Here is a 22,073-nt window from a genome sequence, read left to right on the forward strand (position 1 = left end):
AGGAAAGAGGTGCCTTTGGCGGCTGGGGGGCCAGGATGGGAGGATGTTAAGCTGAAGCTAATAATGGGAGGGCCTGCCTGAGGACGAGGCCAACAGGGCAGCCCTCCTGCGGCCCTGGAGGACCTGGACCCCGCCTTGCCTGAGGCTAGAACCATCCCTGCCTCTTTCGGTTGCAAAAGCCAGAAAATCCCTCTTTTGCATAAGCCAGTTTGAGATGGGTTTCTATCAAAGAGAATCCTGATGGCTAGAAATACTCAGTGAATACTGGAAGATGATTCTTCTGTAGAAAACTTTCAAAGGATTTTCAGCTCACTGTCTCCACATGGCAGAGTGTGAAGTAGACCATTCCCATTTCACAGAGGAGACTATAGGTCCTGAGAGTGTGCCCGAGGTCAGGAGCCTGCTTGGTGACAGAGGTGACGCCAGAACACCTCTCCAGCCTACATGCCTTCCCCTCCAGCACCCCTGCATGTCTCTGAGAAGGCAGCTACATTTCCTCAGCCTCTTACGTATTTCGATGAACTTTTCTCCTCCAGACCTGACACCTGAAACTCCTGGGTTCGAAGATGGAGCACGATCACTTCACCAGAAGACCCCGGTGAGAGGCCTTCTTGAGCCTCTCTGGCCAGGCTGTGAATTCCCCACGTGGACCCAGTGTCTGAGCGGTTCCCAACCTCACCCTGCCTGGGACGCTGCTGAATCTGTGGCTGCCTCGATTTCCCCATCAACCTCTCTGGGCCCCGGTGATGCTTGGGGAGATGGAGCACACGGAGAAACAGAGCATCACAATGCCAGACAGACGACCCCCACAGCCTGGGCCTGGGGCCCAGAGACACTTAAAACACACGCTGCCTTCACACCCTCCCCCGTGCCCAGCTGGTGGCGGCTCTGTGGATGACGACACGGGCCCTGCCGGGTCCGAGGGGCGTTCTGGTTTAACATCGTGTTTATGCAACGTGAGGCCCTGTCCCCATGATCCACTCTGCTCTCCTCCCTCAGCCCCACTCTCGCCTCCACCTGGGCGGGCCATAGGATTCATACAAAATTAACTGGAGGTTCCGTTTCACAACACTCCAGTATCCAGTTCCCACCCCACCCCTGCTGCTGCCCCCCTTCTTTGTTCCCCTCTCTCCCCCACCAGGAGATGCACAATGCAGGGAGCACTCAGCGGGACCTGTCTGAGCTGCCCCTTCTGACAGCCTGAGGTGCGGGGGGCTGGAAGTGAAGGACAAGGGGTGTGCATGCCAAGTGGCTCAGGGCAGTGCCTCTCGGAGCTTGGGGAATTGAAGCCAGTTGTTCCATGGGTGACACAAGCTGTCCCATGTCCTGTCCCCCTTCTGCAGCCTTCCATCCCACACAAGGGGGGGTAGAGGTATCCCCTACCTCTCAGTCTTCTCCCTTCTTTCTGTGAATACTTATTTGAGCGCCCAGGCATTGTACCATGTGCGGGGGACACAGTGGAGAATGACAAACAGCTCCTGCCTCTGGGGCCTCACAGGCCACCCCAATACCTATCACCCATTTTTCGAGACTAATCGCAAAGCAGCCTACTCTGGGAAGCCTTCTCTGGTAGCATATTAACTCTTTGTTTGGTACCATCTTATTTATTTATTTATTAGATTTATTTATTTATTTTAGAGAATGAGAGCGAGAGAGTGCTCAGGGGGGAGGGGTTGAGGGAGAGGGAGAGAGAGAAACTCAAGCAGACTCGCCCCACCAGATCACCGAGCACAGAGCTGGATGTGGGGCTTGATCTTAGGACCCCGATATCAGACCTGAGCTGAAACCAAGTCAGATGCCCAACCAACCACACCACTGAGGTGCCCTGGTACCGTCTTATTTAATTGCCTATTTCTTTCATGGGGATAGAGCTGATGCATGTTGTTTTTTATAAGAAATATTTGGCTATAATAATAACAATGATAATGAACATCATTTCAGCAGTGTCTAGGGTATGTCATATATCATACTAAGCCCTTCATGTGGATTATCTAATATTCACAACAACCTGTGAGGTAGGTAGTGTTATTACTCCCATTTCACAGATAAGGCAACTGAGGCTTGGAGAAGTTAACTGAATTCTTTCATGTGTCCCTTGAAGAGTAAATGTCCCTTGAAGAGTAAGCCTGGCAGGATTTAAACCTGGGTCTTGGGCTCTACTGTCCTATGTTGGAAGGGTGTGGAAGGAAAGGAAGCAGTGGAGGGCAAGGAGGGGAGGGCATTGCTGGAGTGGAATGGAACCAACAGTGCAGGAGGGAAGGAATGGAGCTCAGATCAGAGACGGAGGCCACCCCTGGCCTCACAGGGAGCCAGGTTTACCCCCCAGTTGTCACCAGAGTCAGGCCTTCAGGGGGAAAGTTCCACACTGCCAGGCCTTGGGAGCTGAGTCCCTGGCCGGCAGCAGGTGGTGCCCCGGGTGGGAGTGGATTTCTCATGGTGTCAACCCACCTCTATCACTTGCAGAGATCTTTTTGCCTAAAATTAGCTGGATGTGAAGCGGAAGGCTAATTTATGCATGGCCCGGAGCAGTTTCCTGTAGTGTGACTCAGAGGCCGGCTCCTTGCTCACGTCAGCAGACGAGGGGCACAGAGTGTTGGGAATGGCCAACCTGAGTCCCCGTCTGCAGCTGGTACAGCCCCAGACCATGTGGCTTTTCAGCTGGGGGCTGGGGCTGGAGGACCAAGCATTTCTCGAAGTCAGAAGAGGGCCAAATAGGGCATGAATGCTGAACACCAGAGGGAATAAAGAAAAGTTCCTTGGTGGCCCCAACCTACTCAGGCCCTCGTTGGACAGAAGGCATCTTTAGAGGACTGTTCTCAGGTGCACATGCTTGGCTCAAGCACGGGGACACATCTCGGGATGGTGTCCAAGGCAGCTGTGTTCAAAGTCTGCTCTGATGTGGACAGTGGTGGTGACCTTGAGCCCTCATGCTTCTCATCTGTGAAATGGGGTAGCAACACCTGCTTCTAGGAACATGTGTGATAAGAACGTAGCACAGCCTGGTAAAAAGTGTCGCACCATTCACAGACATTGGCCAGCATTCCAGAAGGGTCAGATTCCACCCTTTCCAGAGAATGCAACTGCTTCTTCCAGAGTTATGATAACCATAATGAAAACAACAGCAACAAGAGCTGACATTTATTGAGACTTAGAGACTGGGCACTTGGCCTAATCTCATTCAACGTTCACAACCTATTTTACTGATGGGGAAATGGAGGTGTTTAGTCTCTGGGCCTGAATCCTAACACATGGCACTATCCATGGGCCAGGCATTGTTCTAAGCTACTTCACTGTGTCCTCACCACCCTATGAGACAGTTACTGTTATTGTCCCAATTTACAAATGAGGAAACCGAGGCACAGAGGGGTTGATACCTTGCCCAGAATCCCACAGCTGGTAAATGGCAGGGCTGGGATTTGAACCCAGGTCGTCCAAGTCTGAGGTCTGTAGCATTATGCTCTTCTGCCTCTCCCCAAACCTCTACTGCACCCTGGGAGATCCTTCTAGGGACCAACACAGCAGGGGCTCTGGGTAATCCTGCTACGGGCTTTCTCCCCATTCTCAGAGATCTTTCCCATCAGAGATCTCACTTGGTCCTCATGAGAAATTAGGAAACCAAGGCCCAGGGAGGTCAAACCAAAAGCCCCCAGCACACATGGCTGACAAGTGGCTGAGCGATATTCAGAGCTGTCATGATTCCTTCCACTGTAAAGATGATAAAGCCGATTCTCCTTTATTTTCCACATAATGCCTACCTTTTTGCAGTGCCCTGGCATTCTGTGGAATTCCATCTAAAAAACGCTGCTCTATGCCATGCTACATGCTTTTCCTTCTCTTTCCTCCATAGCCAAGTTCAAGTACCTCCTTCTCCAGGAAGCCTTCCCTGACCTTCCCTGCCTACCCACCTCACCTCTCCTCTGAGCTCTGGGGTCCATGCTATACCTGGGCTAGATTATGGGCTGTTTTGGCTGCTCAGCTGCTCCCCATGGGCTGGGGACTCAGTGGCCACATCTCAGGGCTTTACTGGGCAGCTATCCACCCTCTTCTGTGCCAGGTACCAGACTGGGCACTAGATGTACGGGAGGAGCAGGACAGGATTCCTGCCCTTTGGCGTGCCCATGCTTTTCCAGCAGGACGCAGTGGGGGGACACAGTGAACCAAATGGTGATGGCCCTGTACAGAGCTGGAGTTTGGCCACGGGCCGCTCAATTTCCCAGGGTCCAAGAGCCTGTCAGGGGGGTGGGGAGGAGAGGCGGGTTTCTCCACAGCACGGTCCATATGCCAAGGTCCATGGCCTGGCTTCGAGGGTCTCTGCGAATGTGCTGACAGTGTGAGCCACATCTGTAGTATGCGGTGGTTTTTTCTCTGGGAAAAAGGACCACAACTTCTAGCAGGTTCTCTGCAGGGTCTGAGACCGAGAGACACTTAAGACTTCCTGACTCAAGAGAATCTCCTGGTCCCATTGAAAAGAAAAAGACTCCTGGGGCGACCCTTCCTCCTAGCAGGCCAGGTGTGCCAACCTGAGGCGGAGGTGAGCATGAGCCATTCTGCCACAGACTGGTGTTTGCAAGAGGCCCAGGAGCCCCCGGGCAGAGCTTGCTCCCATCTCAGGGCACGTGTGGCCGTTCTCAAGCTCCGAGTTAGAATCACAAAATCAGGAAAGGATGTTTCCTCTATTCCCACTCTACTCCCCAAACAAAACCAAACATCACCAAGAAAGGAAGGTGTTTCTAAACTTCTGCCTAGCTGAGTGGCTAGAGTCCCTTCCCAGGCAGCCTCTGCAGGAAATGCATTGAGAGTTGGTGCCCAGCAGTGCCCAGGGCATGGGGACTGGAGTCAGGAGACAGGATGGGAAGGACTTTTGGCCTTGGATTTTTCATCTGTCACATGGGGATAAGAATTCGGATGCTGTCTGTCTCCTAGCTGTGATCTGTACTTGGGGGAGGGATTGTCATCCATTGCTTAGAATAAGTAGAATAAGAATGGCTGCCACTTACTGAGCACCTACTATATGCTCAGGCTTCTAGTAGGCACTATGAGGTAGCCATTGGTTCCCTTTTCCACAGGAAGAAACTGAGGCTCAGCACAGCCTCTTTGCACAAAGCTGTAAGACTGGGGGAGTGCCAGGGAAGAGCCTCACACCCACACCTTTGGGGTTTATGCAGGGAACTCTTTTCCCTAATGGCAAGGGGAAAGTAACCATGGGGATGGGGACCCAAACTCTACACTCTGGTGCTCAAGCTGGGCTGGTTTCTCTTCCTTCTGCCCAACAGCAGATAACCTGGCTTTGGTCTCCTTCAGCCAAGCCCCCAGAAACTGAAACCTTCTCTCTCCTGAGATGCTAGGTCTGCTCATTTTGGCAATTACAAGAAAGCCCCACACCCATCCCCAGGGCAAGACACACACAGGCATCTGTCACCTTTCCCGAATGGCCCATCTTCCTGCCTGCCCTGTCTTCCAGCAGCTCCATGGCCTATGGCTGCCCCAGAGACCTAGGGAGCCACCATCAGAGTTTGGATTTGGGACAGTTGGACACCACCCAGGCCAGTGACATGGGTTGTGGAGCTGGATTTGAATGCATGTGGATTTGAATGCAATGTTGTGGTCCCATGCTTAAGCCCAGATGAGGGGGTTCCTGGGGCCTGGGGAAGGGAGGCCAGGGGCTGGGTGGCTGGATCCCAAATCCAAGCACTGTGTTCAAGTCTTCCACACCTACCTTCGACAGGTGAGGTTTTGAGGCGCCGGCAGATGGCTTCAGTGTCCCCATAAGTCTCCTTGATCTTGACCACAGCCTCGGTGCCCCGTAGCTCCATGAGGGAGCGGAGCTCCTCCATTGTGCACCCGAACTCGCCCCCATGGCTTGACTCATTTCTTTGGTTTTTGGAGTAAAAATCGCTGTTGGTCATGTCACCCATGTTTGCTCCAGTCCCTGCTCGGGGTGGGCCCGAGAGTCAGCACTGGACCAGAGGCTGCTGGGCGATGGCTCCACGTGGCTGTCCTTAGCACAACCTCACTGGATGACTGTGGCTCCTGGTGGCCGACTTTGGGTCCCAGGGGGAGGGGGCGGCCGAGGTGGGCTGGCGACTGCGGTGGTGAGCTCCAAGGGGTGTCCCTGGGCACGGGGCAACGTCCAGGGGCCGGAGGGGCTCAGGGCTGTAGACCCAGGAGTCTCCATTCAGTGGGGCCCATGCTGCTCCCTGGAGCTGGTATCTACATGGTCAGGGGCGGTGGCTCCTGTGGGGGCAAGCACAGAGTGGTGACAAGGGTCAGGCACTGGAGGAGTCATGGGACAGAGGCTCGGGAGGGCCCAGGCTGCATTTGCTTGTACACCACACAGACCACCCCAAATAACACCCCCTACATATACACATACCCTAACACAGGTGTTTCCTACAATACCCCATAACACACCAGCTCACACTGTAAATCTAAATATACTGGAGCCCACCTGGGCATTCTACAATATGCCACCCCTGAGGCACAGCCTGGTGTACCCCCAAAACACACCCTAACCCCCTAATTGTCCATTGTGCTATTTAACACATGGACTTCATGACATGCGCCCTGGTGTACACACACCCTCTGACATACACAACTTAGGGTGCTCCGCAACACCCAACCTGCCTACTTTTAGGCAATCCCACCGCCATACACACACACTAATACATGAGTCTCACTTCACACACACCCTGGTGGACAGCCCCCTTCCTGCCGTAAATACAACCCCACATAGCCACACTTCTAGGAATACATCTTCACATTCCCACCCCCTCTCCTCAAAAATACCTGTGCTCACAGTCTTGTTTACACGCACACTGGGCTCTCACAATCTGGAGCACAACCCCACCCTGTAAGTAATAGCCCCCAGCCTTCCCAGCATATATGCTTTCTCCATTAACGCCACCTACATCTGCTGTGGTCCCCACTCTAGTTTCACAGGCATGGGAATGGGAGAAAGCTGCATACCCTCACCCGCAGTCCCCAACCACATGAACCAAGGCCCTTGGCCTGGCCAGAGGAATCAGCTCATGCATATTCACTGGGACATCACTGAGCAACGCCCCTCCCCCCGCTTGGCCCCCAGCATGAGCTGGGGTCCATGGAGCCCTCACCTGGGGGCGCCCACAGTTCAGCACCACAGATAGTGGCTAGGACATCCCTCGGGGAGCGCAGGAGGAGGAGAAGAGAGCAGCAGCTTTTCCTTGCCTGCCGGCCCAGCCGCCCTTGCAGAAGTGTGGCATCTGCGGGGCTGCCAGGAGAGAATCCAATCCACCCCGACACCCAACACCGGTGGCCAAGGTCCCCGGCAAGCGTTGGGTGACAAAGGGCCTCTGCTGAGCTTGGCTGGGCCTGGCATGGGGACTGGCCCCACCCAGGAGGCACAGACAGCTGGCCATCCTAGGTCTGGGACAGTAAGGGGGAAGGGGTAAGGGGAGGAAGATGGGATTGAGCCCCCGACCCAGCCCCAACTCCTTCCCCTTGTCCCCTGCCCCATCTCTTTGCTTCACCAACCTTTCCTCTTGCAAAAAAGTGCTGGAGGCATTTTAGAGTCAATTTCATTTTCCTAGTAAGGAACCAGAAGCTCAGAGAGGGAAAGGAACTTGTCCAGAGCCACACAGAGCTAGCTAGAGTGGAGGGAATCCAGAGGTGGGCTGGTCTCTGGACTCCCAGCCTGGTGCTTTTCCCCCTTCCCCTAGGGGGTGCTCCCTCCTTACTCTCTGAAGAGCAGAGGCTGGTGGGTGAACCGTGCCTAATGGCAGTGAACAAGATAGGCTCTTGAGTCAGAGCAACCTGGGTTCAAATCCAAGTCCTCCCAAATCCTGACTCTAGGACCCTGGGCAAGCCCCTCCCTTCATTTTTCCAAGGCTTTGTTTCCTCATCTGTAAAATAATAATCACTGTCCCCTGTCCCTTTGCTACCTCCCAATTTATTGGGAAATAATTATAAACCATGTTCAAATTCACTGTGTTTCCACCTGGGTTATGGGGCTTCCCAGCCATGGGTCAGCGGCTTCTGGAGCCACAGGAGAAACCTTTCATGCCTTACAGGAGGGCACCTTTACTCAAGGATGCAGTAGGAGGCCTTATTCTTACACTGGGAGCAACAAGTATCTTATAGAGTGGTCCTGATGCTGCAAGCAGAGACACAAGACACCAGAGAAAGAGTGTGCTTGGGGGTCCCACCCCCAGTCCTGTAGAAACATGCATGGTCCTTGGCAATCTGAGCATGTACCACCCCCAGAACCCATGAGTTTTGACCCCAGCAGTGCATCCCTATGAGAAGCAAGTGAGGCAGGGACCAAGGATGCCTGTGTAGAGATGTCATAAAGGTTAACTGCAGGGGCTCTAGAAACTACAGTCTCTGGGTTCAAATTCTAGCCCCTCCATCTACCAGTAGAATGGGAAGCAAACCAGTTTTAGTTTCATCTTATAAAAAAGACAGAGGGAATAACAGTATCTACTTCATAGGTATTATGAGGCTTAAATGAGTTATTTCATGTAAAATATTTAGAACCGAACCAAGCACATGGGAAGCACTCAGTAATTATTGTGATTATTACCAATCCATATAAGCACTTTATGAGATAGGTAGTCTGGTTATTCCCATATAACAACATGAGGAAGCTGAGGTCAAGAGATGTGAAGCAACATCCCAAGGTCACATAGCTAGTGAGTGCCAGAGCTGGGATTTGAACTCAGGCAGTCTGAATCCAGAACCACACCCTTAATCAGGACAGTTTGCTGCCTTCCCTTGTGAATCTCTCTCATGGGGTTCTTAGGATGGGTAAATGAACTGCCATATGTGAACGAAAGTGCTTTGCAAACCACAAGGGATTTTCTAAACCCGAGGTGCTGTTTTCGATCTGTCCCCCTGTTACCTGCTTCATGTCTTACAGGTACTGATAATTACATCTCTGGCAGCACGAGTTATGAGAATTGTTAGGAGTAATTACATTTACGATGACAATAGTAGGCATGAGTTAATGGGCTACTGGAGATTTTAACTATGGTGTTAAGATGAACAATGATCTTCAACCATCTATCTACCCATCTACCCATTCATCCATCCATCCATCCATCCAATCATCCATTCAGTAATTGTGTTTTGGGCACCTACTCTGTGCCAGGCACTGGACGATCCAGACATTGTTCCTGCCCCTGCCCTCCAGAAGCTGATGGTGGGGAAGAGGGACAATTGAATGAGTGACTTCTGTAACATGAATGAGTTTACCATGATGGGAAGTGACAGTTGCTATAGCTGTCCAGAGTAGGAAGATCTGATCTGGCCCAGGGTATCAGGAAATATTTTTCCTTTCAGTATGAGTAGGGAATATTTCTTTCCCATGTAGGTTAAGCAGGACTTAAGCCAAAGGATGAACAGAAAATAAACTCAAATATGCAACTGTCTGTTACGAAAGGGCATAGTAAAAGGTGCAGGAAGGGGCCTGTATGTATGGAGGGATGCAATTCTGGGATAACAAAATTAGTTAAAATTCAGAAGTCTGCCTCTGTAGGTGATTGATCTTTAACTTCCTTTTTTGAAAACAAAACAAACAAAACCAAACAAAACAAAACAAAACTTCCTTCTTTGAGATTTCCCATCACAGCTACCTCTTCTGATGCGGCCCTTCCCCCACCCCCTCGTCCCCTGCTCCTGCCTCCCATGCATGCATGAGACCCGCATGCATGAGACCACCCCTGTTCTGGGCATCTTGGTTGGTCCTAACTTGCAGAGCTCACTTTGGTACTTGACCTGGCTGTGGGATTTGCTTGATTTGAGAGTATGAATCCACTGACACAGAAGCATCTGTAGGATGCCACACAAATGATCTTCTGGCAGGCAGAACTGAAGACCTCCTAGCTTGTACAGAATTCACAACTATGGACTGAAAACTCCGTAGTTGCCCATATCTGTCATAGAGCGCTCTCTACTACCTGCACCTTCCCCACCCTGACAATGGCCTGTCCTGCTCAGCAGTGTGCTTTCCTTGGAAGCCTTCCCTGACCACCCAGGACTGTGTAAATGCTCCCAACTCTGGAAGACTCTGGTATCATCCTGCACTTCACACTTTATTGCTTGGACCCACTTCATGTCTCTCTTCCTCAGGAGCCAGAGAGCTCTGTGTGGGCAGTAGCCATGTCTATTTTGTACCTATGGGGCCTGACATTCAGAAAGCACTCGATAAGTGCTTGGTGAATGGATGGATCAGCCTTTGCGTCATCTGTCCCTGGGAGGTATGACTTTAGATAGGTCCTTGAACCTTAGTTTCCCCATCTATCAAATGGAGTAGTGATTCTTATTCCATCGATGTTACAGGTTTGCTGGGGTCTGGAAAGATATCAGAATCAGTAGTTATATTTTTTTTCTTTGAGATACACCCCCACTCTCCACTCCCCAGTTTCTCTTTAGTATAATGAGACATAGGTGTGAGGCTAAAGCTGGAGCAGGCAGCCGTCTCCTTAGCCAAAGCCCACCAGACTCTGATTTTCTTGCTGCCTCACTCAAATACCACACGAGCCACCACTCTATAGCTGAGAGATTAAATGAGCTGTGTGACCTTGGAGAAGTCACCTAGGCTCACTGGGCCTCGTCTGCAAAGTGGAGTGGATCTACCTGTCTTACAGGTTGTGGTGAGGACTCAGGGACACCCTGTGTGAGGGCTCCGGGTGAGGCTCCGGGCCTGGAACGGACACTCTAGAACACTGGCTTCTGTACCTCTGCCTGGCCCCCCTCCCACCCCGGTACTAGCAAGTGCGCCTCTCCCATGGTTGTGATGAGATTCATTTGCAGTCAGCATTCAACTTGGCACAGTCACCTCTGCCCGAAACAGTGGGCACACAGGCTGGTAGGGACTGACTGTGTCCCCTCAAATTCATAGGTAGAAGCCCTCATCCTCAGTGTGACGGTATTAGGAGGTGGGGCCTTTGGGAGGGGCTTAGGTCATGAGGGTGGAGCCCTCCTGAAGGGGATTAGTGCTCTTCGGAGGAGACAGGAGAGAAATCATCTTTCTCAGCCACGCGAGGACACAGCAAGAAGATAGCCATCTGTAAGTCAGGAAGAGGGCTCTCATTAGGAACTGAATCTGCCAGTACCTCAATCTTGGATTTCCCAGCCTCCAGACATGTGAGAAACAAATTTCTGTCATTTAAGCCACTCTGTTCTGTGGTATTCTGTTATAGCAGCCTGAGCTAACTGAGACATCGGCCCGTGCAGGGTGTATAGCCAGGGTCCAGAGAGGTTGAGCAACATATCAGGGGTCACACAGTCAATTGGGGTCAGAGCCCACTGAAAAGCCCCTCTCTGTTTTCCAAGCTCCAGCTGCGTGACCTTGATGAAGCTCCTTTTCTTCCTGGGCCTCAGTTTCCCCATGTGGAAAGTGAAGGAATTGGACGTGGTCTCTGGGGTCCTTTTAGGCTGTGATGCGGCAAGCCCTTCAGAATCCAGGAGAAGGTTCTGATAATATTAGATTTATGCATTTCGGTTTCATCTTATTAGCATTTAAATGACTGTATTGTTACATTTCAATGACTCAAGAATAGGTTAGGGACGCCTTAATAAAAAGTCTTTGCCAGGAGGGATGCTGGCAGAGGAAGGAGCAATGTTTTTTTGGAGTTAATTTAACAAAGAAGGAATCTATCTTTTGAAGGAAGGATTAAAAAAACCCCACCAAAACCCTAAACCAACAGCTTTTTCAATCCTAACTGAAGGATGGGAGCTGGGACAACTACAAATGAAATATGTGCTAAAAATAACTTTCGGATGCAGAACCCTTCTGTCTTAAGATGTGCTGAATTTAAATGCCACCTTAATATGTATTTTTAAAGTTCCCTTTTCCTCTGACTTGTCAGTAGTACCAGTGACAGATGTGAAGGACACAGGTCCCATTTGGAGATCTTGGGTGATGCGTGGTGCCACCATTTGATAGTTTTGTGCCTTGGGCAAGGCTCCTAATGCCTCCCTGTGCCTCAATTTCCTCCTCCCTGAACAGAGTCAACCGGACAGCCTACTTCCTAGGGTTTTGTGAGGACCAATCAAGATAGAGCTTAGCCCAATTCCTGGCACAGAGGAAGAACTTGGTAAATGGCAACTGTTCTTACAATGCTCTTAACTTACTCCCTGCCTCTGTCCTCTGCTCACCCATGTTGTCCCCCACACTGCTGTCCTTAGCTCAGAACTCAGACCAACTGTACCATAGTCACAATGCCACTGCTCTGAAGGCTGGGGAGTGTCCTAGCTTGTGTGGCACAACATATCAGGCAGTCAGCCTCCCCTCTGCTCTGGTCCCAACTAACTAGCTCCCTTGGGGCAGGAGATTTTCTTTCCTCTCCTGGATGTAAATTCTGGACTTTTGGTAGGGCCTCCCTGCCCTGGTGATGGGAACCCTCCTCCTTGGTGCCGATCCAGGGAAATGGGTGAACTCAGCCAGGCAGCTGGGGGCAGAGGGACAACTGCTTTTCCTTCAGCCTCACCTGGAGAGTCATAGTCCCTCTGGGAGAGGGAATGTCCTTTATGTGTGTGCATGTATATGAGAAGGAGAGAGCCTGATCGATCTGGAGTGACTATGGGAGTGTGGGTGTGCATGTCAGTGTGAGTATGCAGGGTCGGCGTGAGTGTGTTATGGTGGACATTCAGCACAGCCAGTACGTAGTCTGGGGGCACACCTGAGTCAGAAGGAATGTGAAAATGGCGGTGTTGGGTTGGGACCGGAAGTGATTTTATGTGCGTGTGTGTGTGTGTTAGGGGGTCCCTGTGATGTGTCAGAAGATGTGTGCTTGGTGTAAGTGACCCTGAAGGACATGGCTTGCTGTACAGGTCTACTGGAGTAAATCAGCATGAGTGTATGTCTGTGAGTGTGAGGCAGAGATGTCTGTATCCATGTCTGTCTGTCAGTGTGCAAGCCCCATGGTATGTGTGTGTGTGTGCATGCACTCAGGGGTATACTTCAAAGTTGACAATGACAATTTCAGCTTGGAATTTCACAGTTGGGGAGAGAGAATGAAGAAAAAGGAAGGGAATTGAAAATGAATACCTCAGAAGCGAATTTAGTGCTATTTTTAGAAAACTCCTATCCTGTTAACCAGAAAAGGAAAATCTGAAAAAAAAAAAAATATCCCACAGAAACAGCCACGCATCAGCCTTGAAGGCTCAGATGACAGAATCAGGGCCAGGGGGTGGGCAGTTAGGGACCTAGGGTTTCTTGCATAGCTTCTCACCCTCCTGTCTGGCCTGAGGGAGGGTCAGTTCAGCTCTTAGCTGCCCACCAGGGTCAACTCCCTGCACTATCCCCTGTTCTCCAGAGGAGCTGTCAATGGTAGATGGAAAAACTCCATTTCTGGTCATATAGGCTCCTCATGTACTCACTCATCCACCCTCCCACCCATCCACCCTTCCATCCATCTATCCATCCAGCCATCCATTCTTCAGCTGTCCACCCATCTGTCTATCTATCTCTCCAACCTTCCATCTGTCCATCCTTCTACCCACCCAATAAACCTGAGGAGGTGCATCTCAGGCCCTGTCCTGGGCACTGGGGTTCTGAGGAGGGCAAAGGAGGTGCTCAGACACCCCCTTCCTGCCATTTTAGATCTGCTCACTCTGCCACAAAGAGCCCCAGTAACCCCATGATCAGAATCTGCAGGCTGAGTCGAACGATTCCTTACAACTTTTGCTTCAGATTTTGGGATGATGTAACCCAAATGGCACTTGCCAGATCTTCTGGGTTCCAATCTTGGCTTGACCATCACTATTAACAGTGATTGCTAGCAAAAGCTTCCATGGGCTGTGTGGTGTCACTGTCCCTACCTTACAGGTGAGAAGCTGGGGCTCAGAGATGTTAGAGATAGCCAAGGCTATCTGGATAGGATCTGGCATAGTTGAAATTTGCCTGTTCAAGTCCAAAGCCTCTGTTTTTTTCTCTGTGTCCCATTGCCTTTTACCAATTCACAGTATGGCCTTGGACCAGTGCTTTTTCCCTTGTGCCCCAGTTTCCTTTTCTATAAAGTAAGTGGGTAGGTTGGACAGATGCTCAGTCTCAAAGGGCCAATTTAGCGCCACCCAGTTATATGCCAAGTCCTGCTTGGGTGGAGACAAAAGGAAAGAGAAATTCCCTGGAACCGGGGAGTCACAAGCTGATCAAATTCATCTGCTACCTCTGACATCTCCTGCCCCACCTTGGGCCTCTACACAGCAGTGTCTGCCTTTCAAGATTTGTACCCTTTATGTGCTCCTTGTTTAGAATACTTCCCTTTTTTTTAAGAGATTTTATTTATTTATTTGACAGAGAGAGACACAGCAAGAGAGGGAACACAAGCAGGGGGAGTGGGAGAGGGAGAAGCAGGCTTCCTGCTGAGCAGGGAGCCTGATGCAGGGCTTAATCCCAGGACCCTGAGCCACCCAGGCACCCCTAGAATTCTTCCCTTTAAAAAAAACCTGTGAGAGTTTTCTGATGAAGCTAAAACAGTAAAGTCACTAGCAGATGGAAGCAAGAAAGCCTAGATAAGGCAGAAAAGTGTTAGGTGAGATTTGGGCTGCAAGAGGGGACATGCAGTGAGAAGGTTGGGGATGGAAGCTCTGCCTGGGATAGATCAGCTGCTTTGGATAGTGTTCTCTGGGTTCAGCCAAATGCTTTGGCCACCTCCCCAGCCTCATCTGTCACCCTGCACAGCTCCCCTGACAGATACATTGAACTCCTTAAGGCCCTTTTTGCAGCCCTGACTGCCTCCACTCTCTAGATCCTAACTGGCTATAGTGACACTGTCCTCTCCTGTTTTTATCTGCCTCCTTCCCTCCCACCCTCTGCTCTGTTCCCATGCATTACAAGCAGAGGCCTGAAGGACAAAAAAAAAAAAAAATCATAATAACAGCAACACTTAGATCATACCTACTACATGCCAAGCACTGTTCTATGCACTTAATGTTTGTTATCTCATTTAGTCCTTCATACGCTGGCACCGGCATTTTACAGAGGAGAAAACAGAAAAAGAGACTACAGTTATTGGTGTAAGGTCCTTGGGTAGGGGGTGGCAGAGCGAGATCTCAAACATATATACACTGACACTCTTAAGCCTGCCCCCCTCACTAACACCCCTCTCTCCACCAGACCAGGCTCCTGCCCTTTTCTCTGGCTTCCTATAGTGAAGCACAGAGTTTTGCTTGTTCAGTGCTCTGGCCACATACAACAGATCACTGGCTGGTTGGTGAGTCTTCAGGCTTTACCTCTGACTGTGGACCAATGGGGCCCAGGGAGCTGTCTCTGGGGATGAAGTGCTGATGGATGGACAGAGGTGGGTGCTGCGGAGGGATTGAGTGGCTGAGGTCAGGAAACCTGAGAACCCCAGGCCCCCTCTCTCCAGCAGGCTGACCAGCAGAGGCTGGGCATGAGTGCTGTCTATGTGGTCATGGTGCTGACTGGCAGCCCCTCCCCCCCCCACCCCAGGGATGGACAAAGAGGCAGGCACTGAAGAACTGGCTCCACTGGGAGCTGTCCCTAAGGCAATGGTGCTGACTGCGGATTTGGGGTGGGCTTTAAGGACCACGTGCCAAGGAGCTGTCCATGTGTTGTGGTGCTGACAAAGAGCAAAGGGCTCTACGTGCCCCTAGGAGCTATCCAGGACTGTAGTGCTGACCAATGGAGTGTGGGATTGGGGAGCTTGAGGTTCTGGGTGTGGGTGGAGTGGGGAGGACATAGGGTTTTTTCCATGAGTTCTGTGAGCAGGCATGGGGAGGTGACTCCAGTGATTTGGTGCTGATGCATAAAGCCAGGTTCTCAGGCAATGGGGTGTCCTGAGACAGGCCTGAGCCAATAAAATGATACTGTGCAAAGGGCCACTTGGGGGCCATTTATGTGCACATGCAGAAGACCCACCTTAGCTCATCAGTGCCATCTGTCACTGATGGCAGAAATCTTAGCTTAGTGATCCATTCATTTGCACTGTGCACAGTCTTCCACCTCTGGTTCCTTCTGGGACCATATTTAAGTGGTGGCATCTCAGTCTGACTTTGTTAAATTTTTTTCTTCTGCAGAGCATGGTATTCATCCACAGACATGCCAGGGGATGAGTCTAAGTTGGGAGATTACTGAATAGTTGCGTGAGTCCTTTGGGGTCCAGATCAGAGAATAAGGAAACTAAAGCTAGGAAGAAAGTCATTCTATGTGGCCTGAGAATGCGAGGCCAGGAGACAGAACTAATGGAGAGGGGTGAAAAAATCAGAAAGAAGGACTTCTGGATTCAAAGGAGGAGGGGAGTCAGAATGATGTAGGCACCGGCAGGGACTGGTATATGTGTGGGTGTGTGTGTGGGGGGTGTTTTTAAGATTCTACGTCTCACTACTGTGGCCAGTCTTCTAGGCTGGAGCAGAGCTGCTCTGGTTTGGTGACTGTGCACTCACTGGCTTCCTTGCCTCAGCCCAGGTTATCTCCCTTGGAGTCTCCCTGGTAGAGAGCTAGAGATCACTGACTTGGCCTCAGAACTGAAGGAGGTGGATCAAAAGGCCAGGAAGCCAGAGGAGCAGCTGAGAGAAGGAGCTGCCTCCCCCATGGCCAAGGTTTCCCCTCCTTCCTCTTCTGATAAAGGCTTCTCTGGGTGGAGCTTGGGGACCCCAGAACAGGGCTACTCCAAGTGCAGTTCCCTCAGGGCCACCTGTGTTGGCATCACTTCAGGGCACAGATCCCTAGCCCTAAGCCTGCAAAAATGAGTTAGGCTGGTGGTGGAGTCACACTGCCCTAGCACTTTGGGGTGCTCATGTCAGCCCCTCTTTCAGCTCTCTTCCTCTTGTAGCCAACATTGCCCCAGTTCTGGGTTCCAGAATCCTGCCCTGGTCTTGTGGCCCAGCCTCCGGCTCAAAATCACTCCTGGTTTCTGTCTCTGCCCTTCCAAATGCTACTTCCTGTTAGGTGGCTTCTGGGGACAACTCCTACCAGCCAACTCCAGTGCCCTTTTCAGTCTTCAAACCCTTGCCATGCTGATGGCCCCCACCCCTTCCTCCCAAACTCCTATGGCTTCTGTGACCAATTCTGCCTAGGGGTCTGCATGACTTCTCTGTTTTGGGCCAACTATAGACTGTAGCCTTTTCCTATGGTCTTGCTCTTGACCCTGTTAATGAACCACTCTCCCTGGGCAATACCACCTACCTGGTATCAACTTTCATCCTAACATAAGCAGTTCCCAAACCTACATTTCCACCCTGCCCTTTCTCCCAAGCTCTAGAACCAACCTTCTTTGACTGCCAAATGTATCCTCTGAAGGCCCTTATGGTCTTCAGATTCCCCTAATGTTCTCATCCTTCTGTGAACCCTGAGTCACTTTTGACATCTAAAGCACCTTCCCAGGTCCCAGAATTGACTATCAGGGTCACCCTTGACTCTTGACCAACCAGGTTCCCAGACCCAGGGAGCAGTGGGGTCAGGGATCAGGCTCCTTCCTCTTCCTTGCCACCAGAGTTCCTGACCCTAGTTCAAGGTCCTCATCCACAGCCTCCCAACTGGCTTCTCACTCCCCCTCCTTTAGTCTCCCCCAAATGACGCTGGTGATGACTTTCATTTACTGAGCTGCTTCCATATTTTAGGAGTTGTGCTAGCTCTGAATGTATATATCCCACAATAACCCCGGAAGTAGGCGTTATTATGCCTATTTTACAGATGGGAAACTAAGGCTCAGAGAGGTGAAATAACATCATGCCCAAGGTCACACAGCTAAGGAGTGGCAGAACCAGGAATAGAATTGGGACCTGTCTGTCTCTAAAACCACCATAAGATGTTGCCTCTTGGATCTGAGCACACGACTCTCTGGATTAAAAACCATTGCTGGGTCCTGGTGCCTATTCTTTTTTAAGATTTATTTATTTATTTTACAGAGAGAGAGCGTGAACGGGGGGGGGGGCAAAGGGAGAGGGGGGAGAGACTGAGAAGCAGATCCCTCGCCAAGCCCAGGGCCCTACTCAGGGCTTGATCTCATGACCCCAAGATCATGACCTGAGCTGAAATCAAGAGTCAGATGCTCAACTGACTGAGCCACCCAGGCGTCCCTACTGGTACCTATTTAAAAAAAACATATTTATGACCATGGCATCCAGGATCCTGCCTGATTGGCTTGGAGCCAGCTTCCCTGACCTCTGATCTAAGTGGACTCTTTGCATTTCCTGAACAAATAATGCATGTTCCTGCCTCCCACCCTTTGCAAACACTGTACCCTCTATCCTGGTTTGTCTGCACCTGCTTTTCCATTAATCCAAACCTTCGTCTTCAGGGCACAGCCCCTATGCCAACTTCTTCATGAAGTTCTCTCCAAATCTTCTGCTTCAAATTTCAGCCCCCCTACCTCTGCCAGCCCATCACTTGCAGTTTGTTCCTTGACTTTGTACTCTCTATCCTTCGTGCTCTCTATCCCCTATCTTGGGGTGGGTTTTGTCAGCTTGCCTCCCTTGCTAGACCATCCATGAACTCTCTGAGAACAGGGCCTCTCCAGCTCCCAGCACAAGACTAATCTCCACGAATGCTGGCTCCACTACTGAGAAATCAGTCTGACTATGAAAAGACACTGGGGACAATGAATCTTAGAATGCAGGCTGCATTTGAAAAGTGGAAACTGGTCAGCTAGATGGTAGGGAGAGCTGATGCTGAATGCATCCAGACAGCATGCCACAGCCTTACAGGCATCAAATTGGCATATCCGCAGCTAAACCCTATGAAATAGCTGTTACCAGCATCCCATTTTACAGATGAGCAAACAGAGGTTATGCCAGGTTAAGGAGGTTGCCCAGGGTCGCATACCTGTTGGATCTAAACTCAGGAAATCTGCCGTCAGAGCCCCTGCTAACAATCAACAGCCCAACTCCTTCCTGCAGTGACTCAGAAGCCCTGGGTAGTGGTGGCTCAGGCAGTGGGACACATTGAAGTGTTTGGGTTCTGGATTATACTGGTCAAGCCCGAGTTCTCTCCCACACCAGTGTTAGGTCTCGCAGAGGATCCCTGTTGTCTGGCCGTTCTCCACACAAAGCTGGAGGTTAGGGAGAAGGTCAGGGTAGGGCATCCAGAATCTGCCAGGAGGTAGGCCTGGGGACCATGTGGGGTGCGTGGGGGCACTGGACACCCCTCTATGCTGAGCTTTTCCTCTATGTTGGCTGCTCTGGCTCCAGAGCCACCCCACTGGCAGCCCCAGACCCCAGCTCCCAAAATCCCACACCCTGAGGGCCTGCAGAATCTCTTTGGCTCCTGTATCCAGCAGGCCAGCATGCTGATTAGTGACCGTCCCAGCCGGCCATCTCTGCAGCTCTTCCCCTGACTTGGCATGGCTGTCCTGGCCACTGCAGAGATGAACAGAATCCGCCGGCACCTTGAACAGATGGTGCCACTTCTAAAAATAATGCTGCACCACGCTCCCCGAGCAGCCTAGTCCCAGTGACAGAAGGGGGTGCAGGTGGGGGTGGGGGCTGCTAGCTGCACTCACCAACCATCTGCATGGGGACAGATGCAAATGCAACCTCCCGGGGGACACTGGCCCAGGGGACCCCAGCCTCACTGAAGTTGCGCAGAGTCACAGGCCTACTGCCGATGCTCCGAGCCCTGAAATGAAAGTAAGCAAGGCCATGGCAGGTGTGTATAGCTTGGCTTCCCTCTATCCCCATCATTGCAGCTGCCCCAGCAGCCCTACCTGCACATGTCGCATGGCTGGAATCCCTACCTGAAATGTCCTCTCTTCCTTGCCTGTTGCATCCTACCCCATGTCTGGGTCCCTAGATCCACAATCTCTGAGGCCATTTCCTCTTGGGAATTTCCTCCTGCCCCCAAATCTCCTTCCTTCTATGGATTCTTTTTTTTCTAAAGATTTTATTTATTTATTTGAGAGAGAGAGAGAGAGATAGCGAGAGAGAGCATAAACAGGGAGGAGAGGGAGAAGCAGGCTCCCTGCGATCAGGGAGCCCGATTTGCGGCTCGATCCCAGGACCATGAGATCATGACCTGAACAGAAGGTAGACGCCTAATCGACTGAGCCACCCAGGCACTCCCTTCTATGGATTCCTAAGCCATTTTTCATTTGACTCATACTTAGTAGGGTCAGGATCCCTCTGGAGCTTAGAATCAGGGAGATGTGGGTTAGAACCCTCACTTTGCCATCACTAAGTAACCGTGGGTAAACCAAAGCAGCTCTCTGGCCTCAGTTGTTGCATCTCTAAAATGGAGATGATAATTACCCCCACCTTACAGGGTTGTTGGGAAGATAATGTGAGTTCATGCAGGGCACAGGGCTCAGCCCAGAGCCTGGCCAGTGAGGGACACACAATCAACTAGAGTGAGAATGATTTCCACATGGGGAAATGGAGGCCCTGAGGTGAAACGTACCGCCCAAGGCCACAGAACAGGTGCTGGCCAATCTGGGCTCAGGCCTATGGCCTCACCCTCCTGAGCCATTCCTTTGATTCCAAGGATGCTCCAGGGATGAGTCTCACCTTCATTCTTGGGCAGGATTTTCCCTGAATGCCAGTCCCTTCTCCAATCCCAAGAGCTGGCCTGGAGGCCTAAAGGACTTCCTGAAGCCTCCCCATTTTTTGCCCTGAGCCTCCTCTTGCTTGAGCCCTGGCCCATTCCCTCTAGCTTCTCAAGAAGGTTCAAGCCCATCAGAAAGTTAAAGAGCTCAAAAGCCAAAGTACTTCCAAGGCCCCAGGAGACCCCAATCCTTGGACCCTCAAGGTATCCACATCCAACAGACCCCCCACAATGGCCTGCAAAGGCTCTCCTCCCTCTGCTTTTCTAGGCTTACCATCTGCTCTCCTCCTCCAGGTCTGGTGATGGGGCAACTTGTAGGGGCTGGGGGCGGTGTTCTGCCTGCTTCCCTCTCCTCCAGTGAGGCATGGCCCAGCCCTTCTATCACCTTATTCTGCCTTTCAAAGGTCCTTCTCTAGCCACTTCTGTTCTTCCTTTCTCTCCTGGGGTTCCTAATGGCTCTGAGGATCTTCCTGAAGAGGAAGGGGATCCAAGGGGGCTCTTCCAGGCCTGGATTCTAGGCCTCATGTAGTCTCTGAGGCCTCTGTGTGGGGTGTAAAGCAAGGGAGTTGGGTTTGGGTTTCAGATGCAGTCAGAAGCTAGGTTCAAGTCTTACACAACTCCAAGTTAAGGGGTCTTTCTCCAGCCCACCCCACTCACTCCCTGCTTCTCTAGATATTTCAGTCCCTGACACCCCTGCTTTGCAATGCCCAAATGAGGGCTTCTGCTACCCTGGCCTCCTTGTTACAAGGGACTGACAAGGACAGAGCTGCCACCTTCCCCTCTCCAGGGTCAGACCTGGCATGAAATGGGTGCAAAGCTATTTGCAAAGCTTGACAGAAGAGCGAGAAGAGGCTCTGATTCCCTGAGCTTACTTGAATCCAGAAACCAGAAGGGACTTAAGAAGTCAAAATCCCTGATGTTCAAGCTCCTTTATAATACCTGTGCTAAGTCCTGCCTGTGCTTGCATGCCTCTCTTGACAGGGGGCTTACTCCCTTATTCCATGATAATCTGTGCCAGTGTTGGTGGTTACAAAGTTCTTTAGGTTGACCTGAAATTTTCTTCTTACTATTTTTAGTTTTATAGTTAATGGGCATTTTCTAACTCACACAGAATAACCCGGCTCCCTCTTCTTTACTGGAAGTTCATGACCATGAGTGCATAGATGCGTGTGTGTGTGTGTATGTGTGTATGCATGGCTATGCAATCAGGCATGCATGTATAGATGTGTGTCTGTATGTGTCAGAGCAGAGTGGAGAATGCGTGTGGTTGCATATGGAATGTGTATAAGCCTGCTCGAACATATCTGAGCAGGGGATGTGTTGAGGTGTGCAAAAAGTATATATTTCAGAAATAGGACTCTAGACTGTGTGTGTGTAGTCGGGTTTTGTGAAGCCATGGGTCATGGCAAAGAGTTTTATTACTTTCTTGAGACTATCTTAGTCTCCCAGTTTGGGAGGTGGGTGGGTAGCAAGAGAGGGTACCCACAGAGGCTCCAGAACAGAATAGAAATCCAACCTGTAGCAGATGCCTTGTCACTGTCTCTGGGGCTGTCTACAGGGTGGCCCTGAAATTTGAACCCCCAAACCATGC

The 22,073-nt window shown here is 51.1% G+C and overlaps 1 protein-coding gene across 9 annotated transcripts in view; it reads right to left on the reverse strand.

Moving 5' to 3' along the window:
* ATP2B2 (ATPase plasma membrane Ca2+ transporting 2) overlaps positions 1–22,073 on the reverse strand; it is a 373,717-nt gene that overhangs the window by 117,473 nt on the left and 234,171 nt on the right. For all 9 annotated transcript variants that reach the window (XM_032411924.1, XM_032411931.1, XM_032411928.1 and 6 more), the window contains one exon: positions 5,717–6,234. In XM_032411924.1, coding sequence (XP_032267815.1) covers positions 5,717–5,915 — 199 coding nt within the window. In that variant the 5' untranslated portion in view covers positions 5,916–6,234. The remainder of the gene's footprint in view (positions 1–5,716; positions 6,235–22,073) is intronic.

Source organism: Phoca vitulina, unplaced genomic scaffold (genome assembly GCF_004348235.1).
Source record: "Phoca vitulina isolate PV1807 unplaced genomic scaffold, GSC_HSeal_1.0 scaffold13, whole genome shotgun sequence".
Taxonomy (NCBI): domain Eukaryota; kingdom Metazoa; phylum Chordata; class Mammalia; order Carnivora; family Phocidae; genus Phoca; species Phoca vitulina.